Source organism: Drosophila takahashii, chromosome X (assembly GCF_030179915.1).
Source record: "Drosophila takahashii strain IR98-3 E-12201 chromosome X, DtakHiC1v2, whole genome shotgun sequence".
NCBI lineage: Eukaryota > Metazoa > Arthropoda > Insecta > Diptera > Drosophilidae > Drosophila > Drosophila takahashii.
The window spans coordinates 7473280-7501197 of record NC_091683.1 but is presented as its reverse complement, the minus strand read 5'-3'; the positions used below and the strand labels follow the sequence as shown (position 1 = coordinate 7501197).

General features: G+C 36.3%; 1 protein-coding gene across 1 annotated transcript in view; it reads left to right on the top strand.

Moving 5' to 3' along the window:
* The first annotated feature begins 80 nt into the window (after nucleotides 1–80).
* The window catches only part of Ac13E (Adenylyl cyclase 13E), a 48652-nt gene continuing 20814 nt past the window's right edge, over nucleotides 81–27918 (top strand). The window contains exons 1-2 of the mRNA XM_044396227.2: nucleotides 81–596; nucleotides 13855–14307. Of these exons, the coding sequence (XP_044252162.1) occupies nucleotides 14299–14307 (9 nt within the window). The 5' untranslated portion in view covers nucleotides 81–596; nucleotides 13855–14298. The remainder of the gene's footprint in view (nucleotides 597–13854; nucleotides 14308–27918) is intronic.

Sequence of the window (27918 nt, the reverse complement as noted above, 5' to 3'; positions counted from 1 at the left end):
TTGGCTCACTGTGCGCGCTTGGTTCGCTGCCTTTTGCTTCGATGCGATTCCGATCCAAATTTCATTCCGAACTTCGAAGTCGGTGGCGGACGTTCGGGGCGGGAAAAACTCAAAATCTCAAAACCCAAATAATAATAAAAATAAAAAAACACTAAAACCAATCTCAGACCAAACAAAACTAAAGCTAAAAAATAAAACAAAAACAGAAGAACGTGTGATAAGAACAGCAGATACAACAACAACAAAAACCAAAGTTGACTTTTCGATTTTTGAGCGCGTGTGTTTGGATTTATTTCTTTGCCCATTTATAATATTCGTGCAGTCCAAAAAACGAATGAAAAAAAACAACAACCTATAATAACAACAACTAAAACGTGGTCTAAAAAATTCGTTGTTTTTTGTTTTCACTTTTTTTTTCTGTGCGTGCGTGTGTGTGTGTGAGTGTGTTAGTTTGTTTGCTTTTTAATTAGTTCGACTCTTGTTTTGATTTTTGTCTCTTTTTTGTTGTTTTTTTTTTGTACGAGATCTCTGTTTTGTGTTTAAGCAGCAAAGCAACAAAAAAACGAAACACAAGAGCCAAACGAGAGCAAAAACAAGTAAGTGAATAAAATAAGAATTTACATTTTGGAAAATCGAGAGTCAAGTTCATTTGTTGTTATTTGTTATTGTTATTGTTTTTGTTCGACTTTCAATTTAATTCGGTGCACTCTACAAGTGCGCTGCTGACGTCGACGTCGGCAGCGTTTGGGAGATACAGAAAACTGCAAGCGATCTTCCTCTTCTTCTCGATCTTCTTGAACTGAACCGCCGGCAAAGGGAATGGAGAGAGAGAGAGAGTCAGAGGGAGAGCGAAAAAGAGAGGGACCAAAAGGAATGCTATAAAAGGTGTCCCGACCTTCGGATACCTGGTACTTGATATCCTGACAGAAAATCCTTAGCATACCTCAAAGGCGTTTGGTCTAAATACTATTTTCCACTCTTTAAAATAATATATTTTTTATCTACTATTTTTTTTTAACAGTTTAAATTTTATAGTAACTTTCCTTAAAAACAAATTATTTGGTTAGTATTTTGGGATCAACAAAATTTAATTTTCATCTGCATTTCTAAGTTATATGACATGATATCGTTTACGATTTCTATATACCCCTGAGCTCCAAAAGTAAGGAGTATAAGAAGAGAGCGTGATTAGACCCTTGCTCTCCACGTTTTTTTGCTTTTATTACCTCATACCAGGCTTAAAGATCACTTCCTCTCTCTCTCTTTCTCTCGGGGCTTCCTTCCCTTTCACTCCGGCTCCAAACATTGTTGGCAAGAAGAGACCAACAACTCATAAACACTCGTTCTTTGCCCCCTTTCCATTTTTTTTCCCACCCACTAAATGTTACCTAGGCTTAAAGTCAACTTAAAGGTTTTCCAAGTTCTAGAATAAAAATTCTTATGCAGAAATCAACAATGAATTTATACCTTTTAAATTTAATAATTCTACCTATAGAAAGATTTATGCAGATTTTACACTCGCAATAATCCATTAATTATAACTAATTTGCGTTTGCCAGGTTGACGATAGAATTTCACATTTATGTTAGCACCCGGAAACTATGATTAATGGATGCTAGTTATTCGAAACCTGCTAACTGTGCGGACGATATTTCGCCAACCCCGCAACACCCTTTTTAAACGACGCCCCTGACCCGCCCATAAAATAGTCAAAAGCTTAAGCCAAAAAAAAAGAGGATGATAAAATGGGGTTCGATTTTTTTTGGGGCTGTAGGATTTGCAGTGGTGCTTCTTCATCGATAGCGAAATTGTTTTCACCAGATGCTCTTGGCCTTCAGTGGGTTAATGGCCAGGAGTTGAAATGCAGAAAAAAAAGAAGGGGAAAAGGGGAGAACGTTTCTGGATTTCCTGGGGTACTGGGTTATGACCGAGAATGGCTTGTTTGTCTGTGGTGATAGAACCCTAGAACCCAAAACCCCTTGACCCCCCTTTAACCACCCCTTAACCCCCTCTTAGCCCATTCCAGCGTGGCTGAAAATTGCATTCCATGGATGTATCTCTGAAATAAACGTAGTTGCTAGCGCATTCCCCGGAGCGGAGTGCAGTTAAGCGCAATCTTGTCTAGAATTTCAATACCAAACAAAACGCTTGATGCTTTGACAGCCCATGGAGCGGAGTGGGGTTAAGGGGGGAGAGAGGGGAGAGAGGGTAGGGGAGTTATGGGGGCAGTGGAAGGTTCTTAGAAGCAATCTAGACAAGTGGAAATTGTTCAGAATGATGCAATTGCAGCAGCAGACGTCAAACGGCAAAAGTAACAAACAAAAATGCCGCCAAGAGCGGAACTGTAACTTAACATTTTTTCAAAAGGGGTAGGAAAAGGGTTAAGTTGTTAGCTATGTCATTCTGGATTATATATTTACCTTAGGGCCGATTTCTCGTCCCTTTCTTAAATTACAAGTAGGGCTATTTACTTTTTAGAATAAAATACACTTTTACTGAAAATGTGTCTTCTTCAAAGTACATTTTTAACACACAACAACTTCAAAGGAAAATGTAGATAATTTGAAAACCATAAATATCATTTATGAATCCATTAAAATCTACACTTTACGAAACGCGTATGTTAAAAACACTAAAAAAAACAATAAAAACCGCCCACGAATATTTCCTTGCATCAAATTAAAAACCATTCTTTCAATAAACAAATAAACCTCCAACCAATCTAATTGAAGATTTATCAAGTGTTAAGCCAATAGCAAAAATTATTAACAACAAATATCTATCTACCCATTTCGGTATTGAAAATGCAGATGCTCATCTGGCATTATCCAGATTAAATCAAATATTTTTCCTGATTTATTGACCACAAATAGAAGGCAAAATATAAACAAATTTTTAGACTGTGATTCTGTGGGTATAGAAATCATACGATTTACCGAGTTGATTTAAAATCGTATCAATCTTTTATTCGTGGAATCTCTTTCCACAGATATGCGGGCTTATCGTTTTTTTTCCAATAAGAAGGATCGCTATATTCTCTGACATATTGTATTTACTTACTGATAGCATAAAAGTTAATACATTTTTGATTTATAGAGACAGAAATAAATGTTACAAACCGATTGATAAACGATTTGATATTAATGTCGATGCACATCTGTGTTAAAATTGATAGTAGTTTAAACAATACCAAGTAATTATAATATAATATTAAATTATAATTTTACAATTATTTTATTTTTATCCTCCAAGCAAATATTTTTTTATTTGCCAAAGTTTTAATAATTAAATTTTAATTTTAATTTATATTAAATAGACCCATTTCTCTGATATTTATTGACTTATAACAATAAAAATATTAAAACAAATTTTAAGTTTAAATGTTAAAATAAAAAAGTGTACTATTGTTTTGAAAAGAGCTGTAGTTAGTGTAAATAATAGCTGACTAACACGGGATTTCCCCTGCTATTTGTATTTTTATTGAGGCAAAGTAACCCACTAACGTGAAGCTTGTATCTTTTTTCTGCTCTGCACCTCCGCTTTTTTTTTTCCACCTGCCTTGAACGAATTTTCCTCGACCCCTCAGGGAATCCCCGACTGTGTGTGCCATTTTTCCCAGCTGCTCCCAACTGAGTTGCAGTCCATTCAAATGCATTTCCTTGCACCAAGCATGGTTTTCCCCCCGGTTTTTAGTTTTCTTCAGCTTACCCTTTTATTCTCATCTTGCCTCAAGTTTCGTTTTTCACTTTATTACCGCAGGACATTTGCTGCTGCTGCTCGTGCGTTGAGGTCCTTGCCACAAACACAAACAACAAAAATCGCAAAAAGGCAAAAAAAAAAAATAAAAGCACCCAAACTACCTACCTTTTTGAGGTGGTTTTCCCCCTGCATTTTGTGGGCCTTTGTAAGGGTCGCTCCCATTTTGACATTCAACTTTTTGTGGCATTGTTGGTCGACACACAATGGGCCCCAATTTGCTGCTCTTATTTATGGAAAATTAAAATTAAAACTGATTAATTAAGCAGCAGCAATGGCAGCCAAATCAAATAAATAAAATAAAATAATATACAGCTTTTTTTTCTTGTTTTTTCTTTCGTCGGTTTGGCTTTGCTGAACTTTTGTATGAATTTTTAAATTACTCGTATAAAATTTATGTTTTTCTTTTCAACGCTCGCACACATGGGAGTGGGTGCCAGAGGGGGTGGAGGGGACAAAAGGGGGAGGGTGGCCAGACCAGTTTCAGTTTTCAGACTTTGTCGTTGAAAATCTCTCGAACAAATTTCCGAAGCGTGAAGAGCGTCAAACAGCAACGGCGTCTCGAAAGCAGCTCTAAAAAAATCAAAATCAAACTCAAAACCCAAACAGCTGTTTTTGTTTGAACTTGCTGCACTGACAACAAAAATGCTCGGTTTTAAATATATAAAAGTGTTTTTTAAGTGATTAAAAATATATTATAAATATTATATAATTAAATCTATTTCTTATGAAAATCCCAGAAGGAAATTCGATTTATTTTCTATTGAAAAATTAAGTAAGTAATCTTAAAACCTAAATGATATTGATTTATTCCGTGTGCAAAATAAATTCGATTGATGTTGCTACTGACTGTTGATGTTGCTGCCGCTGTCGTCGCGATCTTAAGTCCCGATCTTAACTCAGAGTTGCGCCGAACTAGATGTCTCTTTTTGTCTTGATTGAGATCTGCCTTGGATTTTTTCCACTGTTTCATACACACTCTATAAGTCGGAGTCTTAGGAAAATGGCAAATAAAAAAAATTAAAATCATTTCAAAGAGTTATTTCCTAATATTTTAATACTCAATAAATAAAATGATTAAGGAATATTAAATTTAAATATTTTTACTTAGAATTTTTAAGGTTATAATAAAGATTTCTATTGCTTTAATGTAATAGTCAAAGTTTATAAATTAAACAAATTTTAATTAAAAAAAAGGAAAACAATTTTATTTTTCTTAAATTTTAAAATGTTTTTTTGTATAATAAAGTTTATGTCTCCTGATTGCCAAAACAGTTAAACCAACTGAAGGGCATATAAAATATGGTGCAATGCGTTTAAATGTTTTCGATTTTGATTTGTTACTGTCCGTTCTCAAACTCGAACTCTCGGACTCTGTATCTTTGTAAATGTATCTCGGTATCTGTATCTGTGGCTGTGACGCCAAAGCCAAAGCAAAAGCCATAGCTAAAACTGAATCTGATGCTGATGCCTGATGCTGACTCAAGGTGACGTAATGGCAACGCCTAAAGTGGCTTTTATACGCTCCACCAGATCAAGTATCAATTACAAATAAGCAAAAGTGGCCACTTTGTGGGTCAGGGGGAGTTGGCCACGTAAAGAAAGGAAATCTCTGGCTAAATTCATTTGGGAATTGGACGTGGATGTGGATGTGGATGTGGAATTAAGATCGGACGGCGCTAACATTTGAGGTAAACAGACCGAGTGGCACTTGGCGATACAGAAATACATATCTGATTTGTGATTTTCTGGGCAACTGCGAACTTTTCTCGCCCCGCTTCGAAGTTTTGTTTGAGTATAAATTATAAAGCACTAAAAATAGCCGATCTCATTTCGTTGGCATCTGCAGTATGTGTAGTATCTGAAGTATCTGAAGTATCTCGAGGATATCGGTTTACAATTTGGCCGAAGAAAAAAACCTGCAACTGACGTTTCAACTTTCGTCAGTGGCCAATGACACTTGTGAAACAGCTGTCACTCCCAAAAAATCTCCTCCTCCTCTACGTAAAAAAAAAACAAACAGAAATCTCTCACCATCCTTCAACTTCAACGGAAGCCCAAATTCAATGTTAATCGCTGAAAAAAACTATAAAAAAAACTGAACAGTGAAAAAACGGTAGCAATAACAATTCGCATAGCAAATGTAAATAAACAATAAGAGGGAACCGGGGGGCTCAACAAAAAACCAGATAAATAAATCGGCATTGTTAAATGTTGGCCGGCTACAGCAACAGCAAAAATAACACCATTAATTGGCAGATTGGCAGAAAATTAAACAAGCTGAAATTTAGCTAAAGCCACAAAATAAGTGCAGAAATTAACTCGCTCAAGTTTGCTGTGTTTTTTAACACCTCGTCAATGGCGCCAACAAAAAAGTTCTACATTTCTTTTTTTTCATAATAAGGTGCAATAAACAAATTTATTAAAAAGCTAATAATTTATAACTAAAAAATTTACATTTAACAATATTAATAATAATTTATAAATATAAATATAAATTTTAAAATTTTAATAATATTTTATAAATTTACGATTTAATAAGAAGAATATAGAAGTATAGGTTACGGTATAAAATGTACCTAAAAAAATATTTAAAAAACATTTGAAGATTTTCTTTATTTCCCAATACCAAGCGTATTTAAAGTTCGTCTTAACTTCGATTGGAGATCATTCTGCTTCAAATCATTACCCCTCGACGGTTGCTTTTTTTTTCTATCTGAATCTTTTGCTTGTGTTTATTTTTGTTAGTCTGTGTCTTTTATTGTTGTTGCTGCCGCCGATTTTTTCTTTATTCAATTTTTTTTGCCTATTTGCACTTTTCCGTCGTTTATTTGTCTTTCAACTTTTCGACTTTGTGCTTAGAGTTCATGAGCGCCGAACGAGCCCCCCTTTCCCTCTTAGCCCCCCCTTTGAGTCATGTAAACAAATGTTTAAAAATGAATTTTTCAATTCCCATTTAATGTGGCAGCAACATGAACAATAACAAGCTGTCTATCCCTTTCCAATTACAAGCTGCCCAGCGCAAGGGAATTGGGCGTGTGGAGCGTCGAGTGTGGAGGTCAAGGACGTGTCGAGGTCAGCGCAGGGCCGTAGGGCAAAGGGGGGTGGGGAGGATTTCCCGAGGAACTGGCCACTGGGAAAACTTCACACACCGGTTTATGGGACACTTGGTCCTCATTTGCAATCCCATTTTCGTGGCTCCTCTGATGATTTATTCATCACGAATCTCTAACCCACTTGTTTTTGGGTTCTATTTCCAGAGTAATTTCTATTTCTGCGGCTAAATTCACTTTCATTCTTTAAGTATTTATTTCTTTCGAATTTTTTATGTTATTAGTTTCTACAATATTGAATTTTACAATTATATTCCCTTGTAATTCAAAAATATAATAAAACTTAAATTTGTTTGTTTTCTAGCCGTTTTAAAAATATATTATACTTCAAAAGATATTCTCGAAAAAAACTTGTTTCTTGAATATTATTGTATTATTGTAATATTAAAGTAATTGTCCCTAAATTGTTCAGGAAATTCCTTATCATTTTTGTATTCCTTATAATTCATTATTTGATCAACCTCCCTGATTTCGATTTCCGTGTTATACAACCGACAACATCTCCTTCCGCTTCCAAATCCCCCGGAATCATCATTACTCTGGGACTCTCGGCATGTGGCGGATGATTAGCATTAATCAAGCTGTTGATGATGGCTCCCGCTTATCATTATCATTACGATGATGATGCTGAAGAGAACTTTCCGCTGCGTATAAAGCAATCAACGCACCGATCTGATCCGATCGATCCATAAACACATTGTCTGTGCCCCATAAAAATGTTTCCATTCGCATTTAGTGGTAATTACCGCACGGCATGATCAGCTTTATGGGAATCGGGATCGGATTTGGGTTCGAGATCATCATTTTTTCTTATTATTATCGCACATTTGCTTAACCTAGCGAATTTCAATAGCGATTTCCCAGTTTTGTTTGCTCAGTTTTCTTCCATAATTAATTTTTTCTTGATAATTATAGAGAGTATTATTTTTTTTTACGCCTTTACGCCATTTGGGGATTTACTTTAGCCACTTACAATTTGCATTGTTTTGTGTGTTGGGGGAAGGGGACCACGCCCCTGGCCTCAATTAGGGGGAAAACAGCTGCATTGACTTTTGTTTCCAGCCGTCTGTCTGGCTAAGTCTTGGCTTAGCAAGTGATTATACATACATAAGTGGATGCAGTTGCAGTTTCAGTTTAAGGTTTCATTTCCATATTGTCGTAAATATAGGCAGTCGCATATGTCGCTGCCAAACAAAAGACAAAGAAGTGTCCGTAATTCGCTTTAAATATTTATAGAGTGTTCCACTCATCGTGATTGCGCCTTGAGGACCAGTGAGTAGGAATCTGAATCTAAATCTGAATTCGAATTCGAATACGAATAGGAATAGAAATAGGCAGGGGAATGAGAATAAGAACAAGAATCGGAATCAGTTCAGTGGCAAAGTCGACAACTCATTGTTTAAGCACAGAGATTTGTACACTGAGGAAAATAGGTCAATTCGAAATTTAAAGGTATGCAAAATAAATAGAACTTTGAAATAAACAAAAGTCGAACTTAAAATTGAACTGTACAAGTTTTTCTTTTTCTAATAATAGGTTTTCTAAAATGTTTTGTTTTTAGTAAAATAAAGTTTAAAAATATATTTTGAACTTAATTATAAAATATCCTTAACAAAATTATGCTTAAGTTAAAAATGTATTAACTGTTTAACTTATAAATCAGTTCAAAGTGTGTTTTTCGTATTTCGTTCGTATTTTTCTGCCTTAAAAAGTTTCTTGAAAAACTCAGCAATATTTTTTCCAAGTGTCTGCTTTAGCTGATGGTGATGACGATGACTTTGCCTGAAACTAATGCGCTGCCACTTACACACCAACACTCGCATCAAACGAGTATCATATCAAATGTTAATGAGCAATTTGTGCATAATCACGGTGCGCAAGCCGCAAAAGCCAAAAAAGCCAGAAAAGCCGCACATTGCGAAATCACAATGTGGCATGAGTTTAGCACAATCACAATTGCAACTGCAACAGCAGCAGCAACATCACAGCGGCAACATCACAGCAGCAACAGCAATCAACAAGTGGGGCAATCAGTCAAAGAATCATTCTGGGGAAGCCGCAGTAATCTGGTTTCGCCACAGCTAAAATGACATTATAATAATATTAAATACAGGAAAATCATGCATGATTAATATCATATTGACATGATAATATCATAATATCATATCAAAACTACATTAATTTTTTAGGTATCATTATATTAGTTATATTTTTTGTAGTATATAGCATTTCCCAATGTAAACTTCAGTTTTCCGCTTTATTACCTAACGGATATTCCTCCTTATCGACATGGTTACCCCACACACACCTGCATTTACAGCCAGACAAGAAGTATCAAAGTCTTTGCATCGCATTTATCAACCCTAATCGATCTGCACACAACAAATTGCGATTGCATTGTCGAACTTTGGGACTTCACACAGATAAATAGCGTGTACACATATACATATATGGTATATATATTATATATTCACGATCGTATCGTATCTGGGCGTCTGCTTCCTGCCGTTGCACTTGGCACTTAACACTTGCTGCAGCTGCAGTCTGGTGTTCTGGGGTTCATTCAAATGCCCGATATCGGAGCTGTAAATGAGCAAACAATTGCGCTTTGTCAAATGACATAATCCCCCCCATAAATACTGTATAAACAATATGGAATTGAGTTCTATCTACTGACTGCAGTTGCTGCTGCTTTTATTTCTGTTTCTGAACTGTCTGTCGATGCGTCATAAGACGGCGTGAAATGTAAGTCAGTGCACGGTAAAAAATTTAGCTAATTATTGTTGATTTAAAGTAGATTTGTATTAAATTAGTATTGAATTTTTAGAATTACGTAACAATAAAAAGAAAAACATTTTTTTGTATTATATTGAAGATTTATATAATTTGTATTGCCGAAAAAAATATAAATAGGAAAATGAATAGTTATTAAATAAATGTTAAAAGCATAGTGCAAAACTTTTCAAGATAAATATTTAATTTGTTTTAATTAGAAAGTTAAAGGATTAGGTACATTTCTTAATGAATATAAATAAAAGAACATTTTTATTTTTATAAAAAAATTCTTTAAATACATTTTTAAAAATTCTATAAACATGATCATATATTTTTCTTGTGTGCAGATAGACAAAAGAATGGATTGTGGGGGAAATACTTGAATAACTGAGCTAGTTACACCACCGTTACAATGAGCTGTAGGCGTGACAAGTACAACAGCAGCAACAGCAACAGCAACATGGACTGCAGCAACAGCAACATCGACTGCAGCAACAGCAACAATCAGCTGCTGATACAAATTAATTACGACGCAGACAGAGCGCAGACGACGGCTGATATATATGTGTATACCTATACTATATATACATATAACGCGTGGGGAGATCTCGGCGTGACATTGGCATCTCAGCATCTCCAGCATCTCTCGGCAAGAAGGGAAGCCCGCCAAGTGGCCGGCGAAAACCGGCAGAGCAAGTGCCGTAATCCGAGATGAGATACCGCTGCCGCCGATCTCTCGATCTTCGCAGCTGCACCATATAATAATAATAAACATATATAGGTGCATATACCTTACAGCAAAAACAGGAAGTAATCGCTCTCCTTTGCATGCAAACGATTTACAATAAATAATTATGATAATGCTGCTGCTGGCAATGTCAGAGATGAAACTCGGGCAATGACACAGCTAAATCGACAGGAAGGAAGTGTTTGCACTTGTTAAACCCCCGGAACCCCGAAACCCCGGATCCCCGATCTCCAGAAACATGAGCAACATGAGCAGAGCACAGCCAGCAGCAACACAATCAGCAGCAACATCAGCAGCAGCAGCAGCAACATCATCATCAGCAACACCTTCGAATAAAAAAGAAACAAAAAGAAAAAACCAAAGAGGCGGAACAGGCGTGTCATGGGCCTTTTTTGGGGGCGTGGCAAAAGCAATATCTGTCAGCCATTAAAGTCAGAACTCGAGCTATCTGTGAAATCAGCAATTGGCATAATAAGTAGTAAAAAAGGGCGCTTAAGTACCTACTGTTTGAAATAAATATTCAAGCAAAATCAATAAAAAAAATTAAGTGGGCTGAACGAAACATTTAAAAGTATATAAAATATAATTATATACATTATAATTATAATAATTATAGATAGTAAAATATGATTTATAAACTTAGAATTTAAAAATAAAACACAGGAAATTTTAAGTATATTTTAAAGAAACTTAAATCAGTGCCGAATATGCCTATAAAAAAATATTAAAATAATTATAAATAGTAAAATATGATTCATGAACTTACTTTTGTTATGTTCCTAATTATTTTCTAATTAAAGAATAAAACATAAAAAATATGAAGTAAAGATTGTGTAAATGTGCTAAAGAAACTTAAAATCAGCGCCTAATGTCATAACAATTTATTCAAACTTTGAGGGCAATGACAAAAAGTTAACAAAAGGGGCAACTTTTCAGCTTAACCACACTGAAAGCGTTCTGAAAAAACATTTGCAAACGAACCATTAAAGCAATTTTGCCGCACAGAAGGGATTTTTGAACTTTCTTTTGAAGAGAACACTTTTCACTTTTATTTTTTCCCTTTTCTCGCTTTTTTTCGGGTTCACAGATGTCGTTTGGCGCTGTTGTTCTTTTGAATTTTTCGTACACGAGAGTGTCTGTCTTTATTTGACTTTCTGGCACTCTTGTTCGGCTACAATTTCGTTGTTCGACGGTCTTAAATTTCGTCGCACTTGGCGTAAAATGAAAATGATAATAAATGAAATAAAATTATCGAAGGGGGTTGGGTTAGCATTTGTGACATTCGAATTACATGCTGGTCAGAGTGCAAATAATTCCTGGAATTATTCTGGCATTCCTCAAATATTATTATCACTCCTCGCACTCGACATTTCGCATTCTATACCCCGCTGTACCAGTAATTATAGCAGCCCCCTGAGAACTGAGAACGTTTTAATGTCGAAAATACAGAATACCTGAACTTTACATATGCGTGTGATTTTTTTATGTTGTATAAGTTAGGGGTAAACAAATAGTAAAAATTACTAACGATAATTTTAGCCATTCATAAAAAGTCTAGGATCAAAGACAAAATATTCATTAAGATTTCGAATTTCCAGGGAAAATAGTTTGAAGATGTTTCTTAATTATAATCACAAAAAAGAATTAATTAATTTATGCGTTAAGAAAAAAGATCCGATTTCATACATTTTCATTATAAATAAATACCAATATATATTAAATTTTTATTTCCAAAAAAAAACTTCAATTGATTTAAAGTTAAACTACTCTGTGAAATTGGTTCAATAGAATTTACGAGCTTAGTGGAATTTGTCCGCAGTATCATTATATGATTACTGCCCCCGGGGCGACCTTACCACCCCCACCCATGTTTTTTTTTTCACCCCCACCTCTCCTCCCTCTCAAGCGGAAGCCAGCAAACAAGCGGGATTCATGAGCATATCATCATTATCATTGGGGCCATTATTATGCATTATGTGTGCCCCGATTACCATCTCCGTTTGTCGGACGAACGGATGGCTTCCCGCTGTTCAAGGGGGGTTGCAAGGGGGGTTGGCAGGGGCGTCGAAAAATACGGGCGGAAAGTTAGCAAGGATAAGCGTACTTTACGCAACTTTGCGCTATGAATGAGGCCCCGCTTACATGACCCCTCGCATGATTATGTTCACGAATTGTGTGGGATTACGAAATAAATGCGAGAGCGGCAATTGATTATCTAAATTTTTAATATTTCTTTTTTTGAGAGGAGAAAATAATATACATATGTTACGAGCTGTTGCCCAAAAATTATGCCACAAATTAAAAAGGGAAAAATATGCTTTGAAAATATTAGTAAAATTTTCATCTATTTAGTGATTATCATAAATTCATATTTTCATAAAATAGTAATATAAATATATATATTAAAGTTATATTTTAGATGGCATTCTCTGGGAAAGTAAATAATGCACTTATCGCACTTTTCAAAAGTTTTATTCAAACTATGTCACAGGAAATCTGTTCAACTTTAATAGCTCATACATCAGATACTCGGATGGTCTTCTTCTTTTATTTTTCCCACCCTTGGTCCACGAACTGTGAAGTTTTTCGCCTTGCCAAAGTTTGTGAAATAGCTTGGAAAATAAGTTTTGTTGAGCGATGATAAGAACTGACAAACAACTTGATACATTGGATAAGCACTTGTCGATTAAGAAAGAGATTCGGGGAATGGGAACAGCGAGTAGATGCTAATTAAAAGCGGCGACAAATTGAATCAAAGTTAAGACAAAGTTGGGCCTTGCACGATTTACTCAATATCTCTCATTATTTCGCTCTAACTTTTTCCGCTCTCTTTCTATATACTAATATATATATATTGGAGTACATATATAACCTCTCTCTGAAAGCCAGACAAACAGCCGCCAACGATTATCGATGAACACAAAGCGAGTGAAAAATAAAACTTGAAATTTATCACCGAAAGATTCTTGAACTCGTCACTAAGGTCGTCAACTGTCCCCCCGATCCCCACATGATACCCCTCGATACCTCGCACTCCTCGTTCAGAACAGGTATCTCGGTATCTCGGTGTGTGCTGACTGATTGTTTGACTGATTGATCGCCCGATCATTGATTGATTAACTCCAGCTCTCGCTCTTCTTACACAAAGAAAAATGAATAAATAAAAACAATACCAGTGGCACACTTTTCTTTATTTTGTCAGTATTATTTACTTAATCAGTGGATCGTGACTTGATTAAATATATTTTACATAATTATTGGCACTACAATTTTTTAATAAATTTATATTTAATATAGGTACATCATAAAAGTAGAGATCATGAAAAACAACTGCATTTTTCTATACAGATTTATTTTATTTTCGCTCTAGAAAATATTAGCTATTTTTAGTTTAATAGAATATTAATTAATTTAAAATCTTTTTTTTAAACACTAACCATTTCTCTCTGTGTATCGTTTCAGGCATGTGGCAGCCATGAGGCGGCAGCGTTCCACTCGCTGCCAGCTGTTATTATGCCCGGCCACTTGTTGCAGGCATTCATGATGCAAATGCAACTGCAACTGCAATTGCAGACAGTGGCACAACGAACTCGATACTCGGTCCTTGGCCAAATACTGAAAGAAGAAAAACACTCATACGCCATGTGGGCGAGAGGCGATCGGTGGATGTTGCATGAACAGCACCCGACAATAGCCACACTGGCCCATGGCCAAGGCTAAGGCTAGTGCCACAGCCACACAGCACCACCAGAAAAATATAAATACGACAACCACCACCACCAGACACAACAACCACAACAACAACGATAAGAACAACAACAACAGCAACAACAACAACAAACAACTGAAACATCAACAAAAGTTGAAGAACTCCGTTGAACTCGAAAGAAACAAAACATCAAGAAAATGTCTGAGGTAAGTTAACATTTAAGTTACAGAGAGAGAAAAGTCTTATAAATAAAATCTAAAATATTATCTATATAATATTTGAAAAATTTAAAAAGCTTACGATCAATTTTTCATAATTTAGCTTTATAAGCTGATTTAATATATATTTTATTATATTTTGTTAAACAAAACGCCATTTGCAAAATTTTTAAAAATAAGTTATATTACATTTTGCAAACCATTTAAGACAACCATTTTCCAATACGTTTAAATTTAAAATACTATATTTCTTTTTTGCTTTAGATAACTATAATATTAACAAAATATTTTAGGAAGGCTACTCCAATTTCAGGACATTATTAACAATATTTCTCTATAATTTAAAAATAGTTTTTATTAACTATGCCAGTGGGCTTTAAGGATGATTAAAGGAACCAAGCAGAGTGCTTCTTTGACGTTGTCTCTTTTTTAAAAGAGACGCGGGGGGTCAGCATTTCCATTTTTATTGAATTAAAATCGATTTTCAGTTTATTTTATCAAAAGACTTAAGAGCATCAAACACATTAAAAGCAAAAAACCGCACACACTTTCATACACACACAAAGACAAGAAGCTGTTTGTGAGGGGGTTGGTGTATGCTTACATCTATATTTATGTGTGTGTGTTCAGGGATTGAAAGAAGAAGAAGATGAAGCTTTCTCACATACAAAGTCTTCAACTATAAACTTGTATAAAGGTGGGTGATTGACAAGGGGAATAGCCTGCAATAAATTCTAGATAAAAATCAAAGATATAAAAAGTTAAGAACATTTACTAACAATTTTCAAAGCCCGTTTAAAAATGATATTGTAAAATGTTGTTTAATTGTATTTTACATTTTTGGCAATGCTTTTATTTTATTTAAAAAACTTTCTTTAAATTTGTTCAATTTAAAATACAAAATATTTGAATGGTCTAATGACCTTTAGAGAATATTTTGCTTTCAAGATTATTTTCGAGCTGCGTTCCTTGGGTTTCGCATTACTTTCGCTGCCCTTTCTCCATCACTTCCTGCTGGCATTTCCCGCATAGGCATTTGAATTTTGGGTCACTGACGTCGTCGTCGTCATCCGTCGTCTTCATCGTCGCCGTTGCCATCACCTCCGCCTCATGTTTATGTACGAGTTTGCCTGTACGGCTATATGTGCGGATATATGGCGGCTATATAGTTATATAGAACATATGTACCGTGAGCATCGGGAGCAACAGGCGGCGGCAATAACGACTCGAGTCAAGCAGCTGTCGCCATAAACAAGCACGGACCCACCACTCACGTACACACACACCGACATAAATATTGACCTAATTTGCACCTGTTTACAAATTCATTCGAGCTCAGAAGCCACCCAAAAAAACCCACCCATCGAAGAACCCTAGCCAACCTTACCATTCCATTTCACGTCCTGGCAGGACTTTGTGCTTTTGGCGCATGATTTATGCAGCAAACGGAGCGCGACAACCTCGACGGCGTCTCCATCGCGAGGGCTCCTAAGTGGGTCGACCATGTCCACAGCCACATCCACATCCACATCCATATATCCACGTTCACATCCTCGTTCTCATCCAGGTCCAAGTTGCAAAAAGAAGCCAAGCCCAACATGCCAAGCTGAATGACCGTGTTTCTTGCACAGTGGAAAAATTTAAGATATCACTTGTAGCTTATTTCATATCAATAAAAGGCCACTTAATGTCAAATGTATGATTCAAGCATATCAACTTGATCTTTTATCGTATCAGTTACTTCATAAAAACTATACAAATGTAGTATTTCAAAAAAAAAAAATAAACATAATCTATATTTATATCAAAATGATATTAAATACTTGATCTTTAAATAAAATATAAAATTGAAAGCACATATCAATCGGATCTTTTGTAAATTTTTTTTCTGTGTAGTCATGATTTTTAAGAAAAACATTTGGAACTGATTTTTTTGTATAAAAAGTTAGTTTTCATTCATTTAATCTATCTATTTTATTCACTTTAAATTTTAAAACATACACCTTCGTCATATAGTTTCAATTTAATTGGCTATATAGAATTCTCGCTCTCTGTATGGGCTCCATGGGCCAGATTGCCAGTTGGCATGTTATTAGGGAGCGGAATTTGCATTTTCAACCCGCTCGTTGAGGGTAAAACTTTTTGGCTGCGGGAGCAACAAATTTGCAAATGCGAAATTCGATGTTATTCAGCGCTGGCTTACGCGGCGTATGCTTGATCTGCAAAGGGATGGTACTGGAAAAAGTCCCAAAGTAAAAGCAAGAAATCTTGGGCCAATTAAATCCGATAATCAAAAAGAAAATGAATTACGTTAAAAATTTGAAAGTACCTCGTTTTTAAAATCACTTTAAAAAACATTGTTGCATACTTTTACACACCTTTATCGGTAATTTGGTTTTAAATTAAACAAAAAAATTATACCAAAATTGGGTTTTCAACTTAAATTACTGGAAATGTTATCTTCAAACTTAAACCAGCTGAAAGATGAGACACTCGAAGGATGGGACTTGAAAATCATTTGGTGCCCCATCAGAAGTGAGTTAATCCGGAGAAGAGTCTGAAATGAAGACACTTAGCTGGCTGAATGCTTAACTTTAATTGCCGAGTGCAGCAGTTGCGGGGATTAGGAGCACTCGAAACGCGATTCAATCGAGGACTTAATGAGTGCCTTGGTCATTTGCCTCGACTCGATTCGACTCGACTCAAGATAATAATGATGATGATGACGATGGCGTCTGGCAATTAGGCCGATTTGCCATCAACTTGTCCTCGCCCTGACATTGCCATTGAATTATCCTCATCCTCATTCTTATATCCTTGTGCTCGTGCCCATTTCTATTTCCACTCTGCTTATTTTCATCGTCATCATCGCTGCTTGTCTTTGACAGCTCGAATCTGTTGTTGTGCGGGCATTGATTTCCCTTTGATTGATGCGTTTTTAATGAAGGCGGATGGCCAGGTGCCCCGAATCATTAGCGCGATTTTTCTCTCCATTTTTTCTGTTATTTCTCTTTATTTTCCCCCATATTACCCACTAAGACAAACAGCGTAGCCAGGCTGATCCGCAATAAACTAAATGAAAAATAAATAGTCAATAACAATGAGGCAAGTGGATGCGAAGGGGGAACCTCAAGGCGAAGAAAGTGTCGCAATGTCGTGGCCTGAAATTGACACAGCACTAAAGTTACGACGAGCAAACAAAAGTGGCCAACAAGCAGCTTCGGGTCAGGTAGGCAAAAAAAAAATAGAAAGAAAAATGGGGGAAAAATGTGTGCGGAAAACGGGATGGAAAACTGGCAAACGAATGACGCTCTACGTGAGCCATGTACACAAGAATATTAAGAGAGTATGAAGAGGCAAAGGACCGACCTACCATCAACAATATTGTAATCACAAACTATGCAAAAAAGTCGAGACCAGAGCAACATGTTACCCGGCTGAAATGACACGTTTTGTCACATTCTCCATGAACATGAAATAAAAAACAGGACAAATCAAGCATTTAACAGTCGAAAAAAAGATAAACAATTCTAGAAATAAAACAATTTTCTACAACATATTTTTTTCAAGGTGTGTAAAAGTAGGCAACAATATTTATTGTCAGAATGTTTTTTTTACTGCATACTTTTAGACACTTTTATAAATGGTTTCTACTAAACTTTTTCATATTTCGCCTATTTATTATTTAAATTTTTCTAATGGTATTATTCTAATGCTATTTATTCTGTAAATATAAGAAGGATAAGAAACAAATAGCCCATTTAATTCGCTTTAGCTAACTTGCGTCCGTAATTTGCAATCAAATCAGCGGTTATAATGTCCCGCCAAAATGACCACAGCTTCTTCGGTGGGCTGAGGTTCGTGGGATCTCGTTGTGAATTCATGACTTTGACGTTGTCATGGAGGCCGCAATCAGGGGTCAAGGGGCGGGGCCAAGGTCATAATGAGCTCAAAGTGGTGCACCGCAACCCACTGCCACCCGCCAGCCACTAATCTCCAATCGCCAAACCTTCATTGAGCGGCCATCTATCTGTTTGCATAGCCAGAGGAAAGGCTATTGGGGCGACGACACTTAAATTACATTTCAGATTTGGAGTCACAGTTAAATGTATATTTTTTAAGCACTTTCCATTGATTATTAAAATTGTACTTGGAGTATTTTTTGTGTTAAATGAATAAGTAAAGGCCTTAAGATACGAAAATAAAATATAAAGGTGGCCAAAAGTAGTCAGCAATAAATTTTATTTATTTATTGAAATTTTTAATATACGAAAATAAAATATAAACTTGTCTAAAAATTAAATCTAAGTCCAAATTTCGAAAATAAAATATAAGGGTGTCTAAAAGTAGGCACCAAATTATTTTCTTTCTTATTTTCATGCCCCCAGACACTTTTTAAGTGATTTAAAAATTCTAGTAAATTCCCCCGCATATCCTTCGTCCTTTATTTCACAAAAAACTTTCCTCTAGTCGCCTGATGTCCAGAGTTTTCCACTCAAAGTGGCTTAAAGGCGACATCCAGCCAAAGGCCCAGCCAACAGCTGTTTCCTCCGGCTCCGCCGAGCACTTCCCTCTTCGTCCTTCCGTCCTTCCGCCCTTCCGTCCTTCCATCCTGCCACTCCATCCGATCTTTCCGCATCATTATGAGGAAGCTGCCGACGCCTTTGCACTCGCAGCAGAAGCAGCAGCAGCAGCTGTCGAAATTAACATAAAACATTTATGGCAATGTCGTCGAGTCGCGGGCAGGACTAAGCCGTTTGTATCCTGATTTGCATGCATTTGCATATGAGGAGGATAAAGGGGCAGGATGGGTTGTCAAGTGGTTGTCGCTGGTCGCTTGAGTTGTCGCGTTGAGGCGCGTTTATCTGTGCGTATGCAGAAAGTTTTCCAATTAAAAGTTTTTGCCCAGGTCCAAGTCGGTTTCCACCCACCCACCGTCGGTCCTTCGTCCTCCGTCGTCCTGTTGCGACAATTAAGCCCCATAATGAGCTATAAACTTCCAGCGACAAGTGCAAAAGCTGCGGAGCTGTGAAGGAGAAACAAGCGAAGATCCCTGTTCGCAAATGCGCACATATGCGCAAATTAATACGCATACGCCAGGTGGGACAGCAGTTAATAAGTTAATAAATTATCACTAAAAAAAAATACACATATTTTTAATGCCATTTAAAATTATTTTCTTGAATTGAAATATTGCTTTTAGGAAAAATAAATCACTGAGATTTTAAGAACACTTGTAAAGGTGTCAAAAAGTATGCAATGAAAGTAAAATAGGTAATCTTTTAACATTTTGTGTGGCATATTTTTAGGCGATGCTTTTTTAATTTACAATTTTCTTTATTTACAAAATTTTAAACACTTTATTTATAAGTTAGGTCCGTAAACCGGATTTGGCAACACTGGTTGGCTGGGTTTTCGGTCCCATTCTCTGCTGCTTTTGTTGTCAAATGAAGCGTGACAGGTGGCAGGGATTGTAAAGCAAACAATTGTCGAAAAATTATTGCTGCCTCATTTGGTTTGGTGGCCCAATTTGGCTTTGACACCTTTGACAGATTGCTTTGCATTGTGTCTGTGCCCTCACCTTTTACCATTCACCTTCCACCTTTTACCTTTGGCATTTTGTCCTTTAGAGAGAGACTTTGCCAAAAGAATTTCATAATCAGCAGTGCGATAAAAATAAACTCGACTTTGTAGATGATAGGAGGAGAAGGTGCTGGGTGGCATTGCGTCAGCCGCCTTTGCAACTCGTCAAAATGTGGGCTTTGCCTTTGCAAAGTGGGCGGCAAATGGCCTGCAGCCTGCCACTGGCGGGGATTTGTCGAATGTCATTTGCAATATGCGACCAGCGAATGGAATGCCAACCAATTGGGTGGGTTTGCATCCTCCAAATCCGCAATCTTGCCGAGCCATCCACCCGCCGCCTACATTTAAGCCTCCTAAAAATGATTTTCTTCTGCTTCTGTCAGCCAGCCTTTCCAATCGAAAATATTTGTGGAAAGAGTTCAGGTTTTTTCATCCCAGAGATTAAATCTAAAATAATATCTAATACATATTAATTGTTAAAATATCCTTAAGTTATATAAAAAAATCACTAGGCTTTTACAATCCCCTTTCAATTTAAAATATATTATTATTTAAATTTTAGTTTTTAGTGCCTTATGATTTAACTGCAATTAAAAATCAGAATATCAATATGTATAAATGATTAAATATTCCAAATTTTTGACTAGAGTTTATTGAACCATTTAAATCTTAAACTGAAAGGCTTACATTATTTTTTTAATTTTACTTCATATGTGGAAAAACGCGAGAGAAATCGCTGCAGTCGCTGTCAAAAGCATCAGAAGCAGATAACTTTTATCCACCCCCGCCGAAAATTCAATTTAGAATGTGTCGAAGCGAAGAGAAGCCTGCCGCCGCCGCCGCCGCCCACTTGACTTTTTCTTCTTCGGGGACATAAACCCCAATCTGGATATCCCATTCGAGGGCTTTCAGCGATTTGCCAGCGGATAAAAAGCTGCTGCTCGTGGGCCTTATCATAAATTTCAAGCACGCAGCAAATAAATCCAATTAAATTAGCAACAATCTCAAGTGGCCGACGGATGATGATGGCTCCTGCTCCTTCTGCTCCTTGGACTGCTCCTGCTCCTGCCTGGCATGTCCACCTCCTCCTCCTCCTCCATCCTGCATCCTCCTCCTATTTCGCTGGCCGGGAAACATTATTTTCAATTTGCCTTTTGCGGTTGTCCAGCATTCAACATCCATCTCTCTGGACCCAATCTCATCTTGCTGGCCGAGCGATGGGCATCGGATTTTTATGGGTATTCCTTGTGCTTAATCTACTGCCCCCGCTTGGCGTACAGTGAAGCTTCGATAAGGCAGCCTGGGTATATTTTTAAATTGGTTAGATATTGTTGAAATTGATTTAATATTCTATTAAAGGAACACAAATATTTTTATTTCCTGACTCTAATTTTTTTATATCAGGATATTTTCGGAAAAAATTTGATTTCTTATTTAAATTATTTGCCGTAACTTTTACAAAAGTGTTCCCAAATCAAAAAGGCGTACTGTTTTGGGCAGCTAACAACCTAATAATTTATATCAGTAAACTTTCTGTCTGATTTGGAAAAAATCAATTTTCGACCCAAATTTCACTTTTTTGATAAGGGGTTACATCATAATTTTTTGCGAAAATTGAAAAAAATGAAAAATTTTCAGGTTTAAGTGCAGATCGATAGGGAATTTTATTACGAATTCAACAAGGTACGACATTTCATAGTTTTTATGATTAAAATACTATATTTTTTTGGGTAGAAAATCAGAAAAATTAAAAAATTAAGAAATAATCCCAGTTAAATTTATCGTGTGCCCACTGTACCTTCTCTTGCCCATACAAATAGGGCTGTGTCTTCTCGATTTGTATGGCTCCCCTTTGACTTCTTTTTGCCGCCTCGGATTCTGTTTGTTGTTTGTTATTCAATAGAAAATTAGTTTGTTTGTCCGCCGTCTGTATTTGTATAAAATGTATTTACCATTTGATATAGTATAGATATCATCTCCATACGAATATACACTCGATACTGGCCTAATGTGATTGCCCGCAGTAATTTTACGACCGCAAACGAAAGTAAAAATCGAAGCTGGACTCCAATTGAAATTAGCAACATCTGCTGCCCGGACCTAATGTATTCCACAAGGCAGCTGTGTTGTTCTTTCAAATCGAAGGACATTAAGGGCCCCAAAAAAGGTTTATCCACCAGCTGCTAGATGGAAATTATGGGTGCTAAAGTCTGTAGAAACTATCTGGGAAATGGAAAAGGAAAAAGCTAATATTAAAGTATATATTTCACACCAAATGGCAAACCCATTTGGTTTGCTAGATTTTTAAACTGCCATATTGCTTGTAATCCAGCAATAAAAACAGTTCATAAAAAGTAAAAGTACTAAAAACATAACTTGCAATTGTGACGATTCGAAGTCCCAAGGGAAACATTGTGGGGGCAATAAAAGCACTTGAGATCTGTAAGATAAGAGTAGGAATCACTTTCCATATGTGATAAATTTGTATGCACTTTGTCAATATCAACGAGAGATATTGTTTACCCCTTTAAATGGTTAGCAATTGATAAATATACACTATACTTACTTTTACCATCATTTACTTTGCATATATGCAATCAATCGATTAATACCTGTAAGATAAGTTTCTCCTTATGAATGACAGCTGATTGATCAATTTATTCATCATTTTGATATCTTATCTAAACTTATTAGCTCTGCGAAATAAGATGTTAAATTGATGCAATTCTTGTTAGATTTTGCATTTATATTATTTAAACATTAAATAATAAAAAAAAATCTGGTTTAATATTTATTATATTTATTAAATTAAATATAATTATTATAGTTCTTATAGTAATTATATTTTCTTATTTATTATATCTATTATATTTATGAACTGTTAGACTAAAAGTTAGTATTAAAGTAATGCTGATAATATTTGTTCTCCCTGTAAAATGAGCGGAGATCCGCATTCCTAAACGGGGAGCTATTCCATCTCAACACTTCATCGGTCGGTCGGCTGTCGGATGGCAGTGGATTTCTGGGATGCCAGTGCACGACCTTTGGGCAATCAATTAAGTTCTGCGGCACGCAATCTCCCCGAGTTGTTGACTGTTTGCCTGTTGTTTGCTGACCAACTGGGCAACTGACCGGCCTCATTAGAGCTGGCCAGCTAAGGAGAAGAACTCCTGCATTCCGATCCACTGGGATGAGGGAATGGGAATGGGAATGGAAATCGCAATGGAGGTGTGGGCTGAATCTTGGGTGCCCACGTTGCGGCTACGTGACAAACTTGGCACGTTGGCAAAACAACGAGAGAGAGTCGCCTGAATTTTCAAGCCACTGCCACTGAGCCAGCGATTTAATAGAATTTAAGCAGCATTTAGGCGACGCGATGAAGGATGAGTTGTGGCGATGCGGGGGCAACGGGTGACGAGTGGGGGCCAGAGACCTTTGCCACATAAATCTGTCAGGCCGAGAGCAATTCTCATAAAATAATAATGGCAACAGCGAAAACGAGAACAAGTCTACAGAGCAAACAATTTGACTAACTAAACTGGAAAAGAATTACAGAACTATTGGGAATGTTGCAGAAATCTTTGGAGTTTTGAAATTTTTCTTAATCGATTTTTTGCTGTAACTTGGTTAAAAATAGTCCCAAATAAAAAAAGGCGTACGGTTTTGAGCAGCTAACAACCTAATAATTAATATCAGTGCATTTTTCGCCTGATTTAAAAAAATAAATATTTGACTCAATTTTCACATTTTTGATAAGGGGTTACATCATATTTTTTTGCGAAAATTGGCAAAAATTAAATATTTTCAGGTTTAAATGCAGATCGACTTGGAATTTTATTACGAGTTCAACAAGGTATGACATTCCATATTTGGAACATTATTTCCATTTTTATGACCAAAATGCTATATTTTTTTGGGTGAAAAATCATGATTTTTGGTAAAAATTTGAAATTTTTTCTAATCGATTCTTCCTGTAACTTGGGCAAAAATTGTACAAATTAAATAATTTATTAAACCTATGAAAGTATAAGTTTCATTTGCTTATGCGTCTTACTTATTTTACCAATTATTTTTGTGAATTTCTTGAAGGATGCTTGAGCTTTGTAGGTTTTTCTCTCAGTGCTGCAAAGGCGGGCAGGTAAATGCTGCAGCGATAAAAACGCGATAAAGTCATTCAAAGTGTTTAACCGGCGGTGGGGATCTGTGGGGATCATCTCGAGAGGTGGGTGGTTGGGTTGGATGATGGTGGGGGATACGGGCGGTGGCGATACGAAACGGGGCAAACAAAGTCAAAATTTTCCACATTTGTTGGCCCGAAAAGCGAGAAACAAAAACCGAAACCCCTTCTCTCTTACATTTTTTGGTTGTCTCCGCTGTTGTTTTTTTGTTTGCTCTACAGTGTCATAAATTTGTTGATGTTTGCCTAGCACCGAAAGGGGGAGGGGTTTTGGGATAGGTGAGAAGTGGGGGGCAAGGTCACAGTCACAATTTTATTGCGCCTTGCCAAACGAAGCTGAAAATTGAAAAATGGGCAATCACATTCAGTGAATGCATTTTGAAATGAGTACATTTTGACAAGTGACTGTTGTTGGGATTTCGAAGGGGGGTTTGAAGGGGGTTTTTGAGCCCTCTGAACAGGGAAATCTGACAGGTGGCGACAAGTGTTGGCGCAGCATTATCTCATTATCTCATCTGGCGGACAGGTGATTCCAGGTAATTCTGTATTTTCTGTAATTCCGCCATGCAACTGTCTCGATTTCGTACATAATCACAGCTGCACAAACAAAAACAGATGTAAATTTGTGCATTTATTTATTTCGCACTCCAGTGAGTCAGGAAATGAGGTTCAGAACATATTAGTTATATTTAATGTAAAATGGTAGTAATACTTAGAATTTGGGAATTTATTTAAAAGTATTTATTGCCATATACTGTATTTAATATATTTTTCCTTCAACTATCTTTGCTAAATCTTCAAAGTCAGTTAATAGTTTTTGGAGAGTAGCGCAAGTACTTGTATGACTAATATATAAATGTCTTCTTAGATTAAACTTAGATGATCCCTACTTATTCTTATTTTCCTTTCTTTTCTCCTTTTCCCCTTTTGTGAGCCAGCGACAATTGCTGCAATCCCAAAAGCAATTCAAATATTTGGCAAGCTTTGACGGGCTCAGTACTTTCATTATCAGACATCGTCTCACCCGCACACAAAGACAGATAAATTTCAACTGCAATTGTGTGGGTTTTCAGCCATGCACTGTGAACAAAAATAAAAAAATATTCAGCTTAAAATAGGAAATAGGAAACTATTGTAGAAAATACTTTAAGGGTTATTATTTAGATTAAAGATCCTTTTAAATATTTTTAAATATTTAAAGTACAATTTTTAACTTTGAAATAATTTTATATAATTTAATATTACATTATTATTCTCTGCTGATTTTTAGGAAACTTCCCCTATCGCTATAAAAATATAAAAATAGTCTATTCTTTTTTTATTGTGTGGCTATTTGAGAGTGTATCTTTATTTTTATTTTTGTGTCTGAATCTGTCACAGCAGCCAGCTTGAAGTGAAGATCTTATCGCTTATCTCGCCACCGTCAACAATTCTCGTTTGTTCGTCAATTTGTTTGTCTCCTCGCCGGCCCTTCCTCCCTGTTTTCCACCCACCCCCTCCCTTGTTTCCCCCCTTTCTGCTTTCCTGCTTGCCTTGTGGTAGTTTTTTTTTTGGCCATGGCGCTGATAAGACTGCCAACGCTGTCACCACTTTTGTCAGACGCCTTGAGGAGACGTCATCATCAGGTGGACAGACGGAGTGATGCAGGGATCAGACACACACACACACACACACACATGGCCATGGATTAATCCACAGCAAGGCAGATAAATCCGGTTGGCACCTGTTCATCACCATCAAAGTTTCATCCTATTGACGCACAACATGGCGTATGCTTGATATTTTGAACCACCAAAGGCTGATAGCACCTTCAATCTTATTTTACCCTCTTTGCTTAAGTTGCATCCTATTACTTGCAAATAACATGTCAAATAATAGCTCCGAAAATTGTCAAAATAAAGTTGCATCCTTTTGCCGGGTTAAGTAAAAAATCAGGATTTTGATTTTTGGTAAAAATTTGAAATTTTTCTTAATAGATTTTTTGCTGTAACTTGGTTAAAAATGGTCCCAAATCAAAAAGGCGTACGGTTTTGAGCAGCTAGCAACTCAATAATTAATATCAGTAAACTTTCCGTCTGATTTGGAAAAAACAATTTTCGACCCAATTTTCATTTTTTTGATAAGGGGTTACATCATAATTTTTTGCAAAAATTGAAAAAAATTAAAAATTTTCAGGTTTAAATGCAGATCGATAGGGAATTTTATTACGAGTTCAGCGAGGTATGGCATTCCATATTTGGATCACTATTTCCATTTTTATGACCAAAGTACTATTTTTGTTTGGGTGGAAAATCAGAATTTTGATTTTTGGTGCAAATTTGAAATTTTTCTTAATAGATTTTTTGCTGTAACTTTGGCAAAAATGGTCCCAAATCAAAAAAGCGTACTGTTTTGGGCAGCTAACAACCTAATAATAAATATCAGTGTATCTTAGCTCAAGTTGCATACTACAAATACATACATACATGCAAATACTCTACAAATAGAAACTCTAAAATTGCCAAAATTAATTTTGCCTCCTTTGGTTATTAAACCAGCTTAATTTTCTACCTATTTCTCGGATCATAATTTCATCCTACCTATTAGCTACCTAAGCTGTCCGAAAAACGGATAACACAACAATGCAGCCTTCATCCAGGCAACCTTCAGTTTCCATTTCATCACTATCAGAGTGACGTGCAGCATGGCGTATGCTTAATATTGGTCCATAAAGCCGAGAACAATCGGAATATGGCACCTGATCCGGCACCATTATCACGTTCATTTTCGGTCCTCAGTTTCGGTTTCAACTTGACTGACGTACAATGTGGCGTATACTTGATATTCTCCGTAACACGAAAATGTATTCCCATTGAGTTTGCCAACAATGCGTACAGTTCTCTGGGCCAAATTGGCTATGAAATAGCCAATTTACTATCTTTTGGGTTTTTATTTGTAATTATATTAATGGATAAATATATTTCTTAGCTCCTTGAAATGGGTAATAATCCAAGAATGGCACCACAATTAAACCTTGCATCACCTACCATTGTGTCCTTTAGATTGCCTGTCAGTTGTTTGCGGTGCCCACATGAATGCATTTGCGTGTTTCTGTCGAGGGCTTTTCCCATGTCCCCTGTCCCATTTTCCGTTACCCATTTCCCATTTCCCTGCCAAACATTATCCTTCCCCCGAAAACACCCCTGTTCTCCTAAAAAGCAAATGTCGTGCAATGTTCTGTTTTAATCAAAGGAAATTCGAGCGCATCGCACAACTAGCAAATGCAAACACACATGCATAAGTACGTATTTATTTGCATATATTTATATTATATATTATATGCTTTAAAGGAGCTTCCTAAAATTCCCTTGGGAGTAGTTTTTGCCAGCAAATGTGGCGCTAATTGAAAGCTGCTCTCGCCGCTCCATTTTCCACTTAAAATAATGGATTGCAAAAGGTGCCAAAAAAATCCAGTTTTATTTAAAACATCTAATACTTTATTGCTAGCTCCGAAAATGAAATACCCTTGATATATATTTTTTTTTGAAGTAGTTGCACTATTTTCCTAATAACTTCGTTTATAAAAATCCAACAATTATTTGAAAGAAAACATTAGAAAACTAAAAAGTTTGCTGGCTTGATTTTGCACTCAATAAATACTAATTCAATTTAGTAATTTTTTGCTTAAAGTCCTTGTGTAGCGCAGCATTTTCGTGGGCAGTTTTTGGAAATTGCCTATCAAATTCAATCGAAAATGTTTGATTTTTCGGCGCTAAGCATAGTTTTCACGTCAATCAAAAACGAAAATTTCTATGCAAAAATTGCGCAGGCGGTAAATTTCATAATCGAAAATTTGCAAC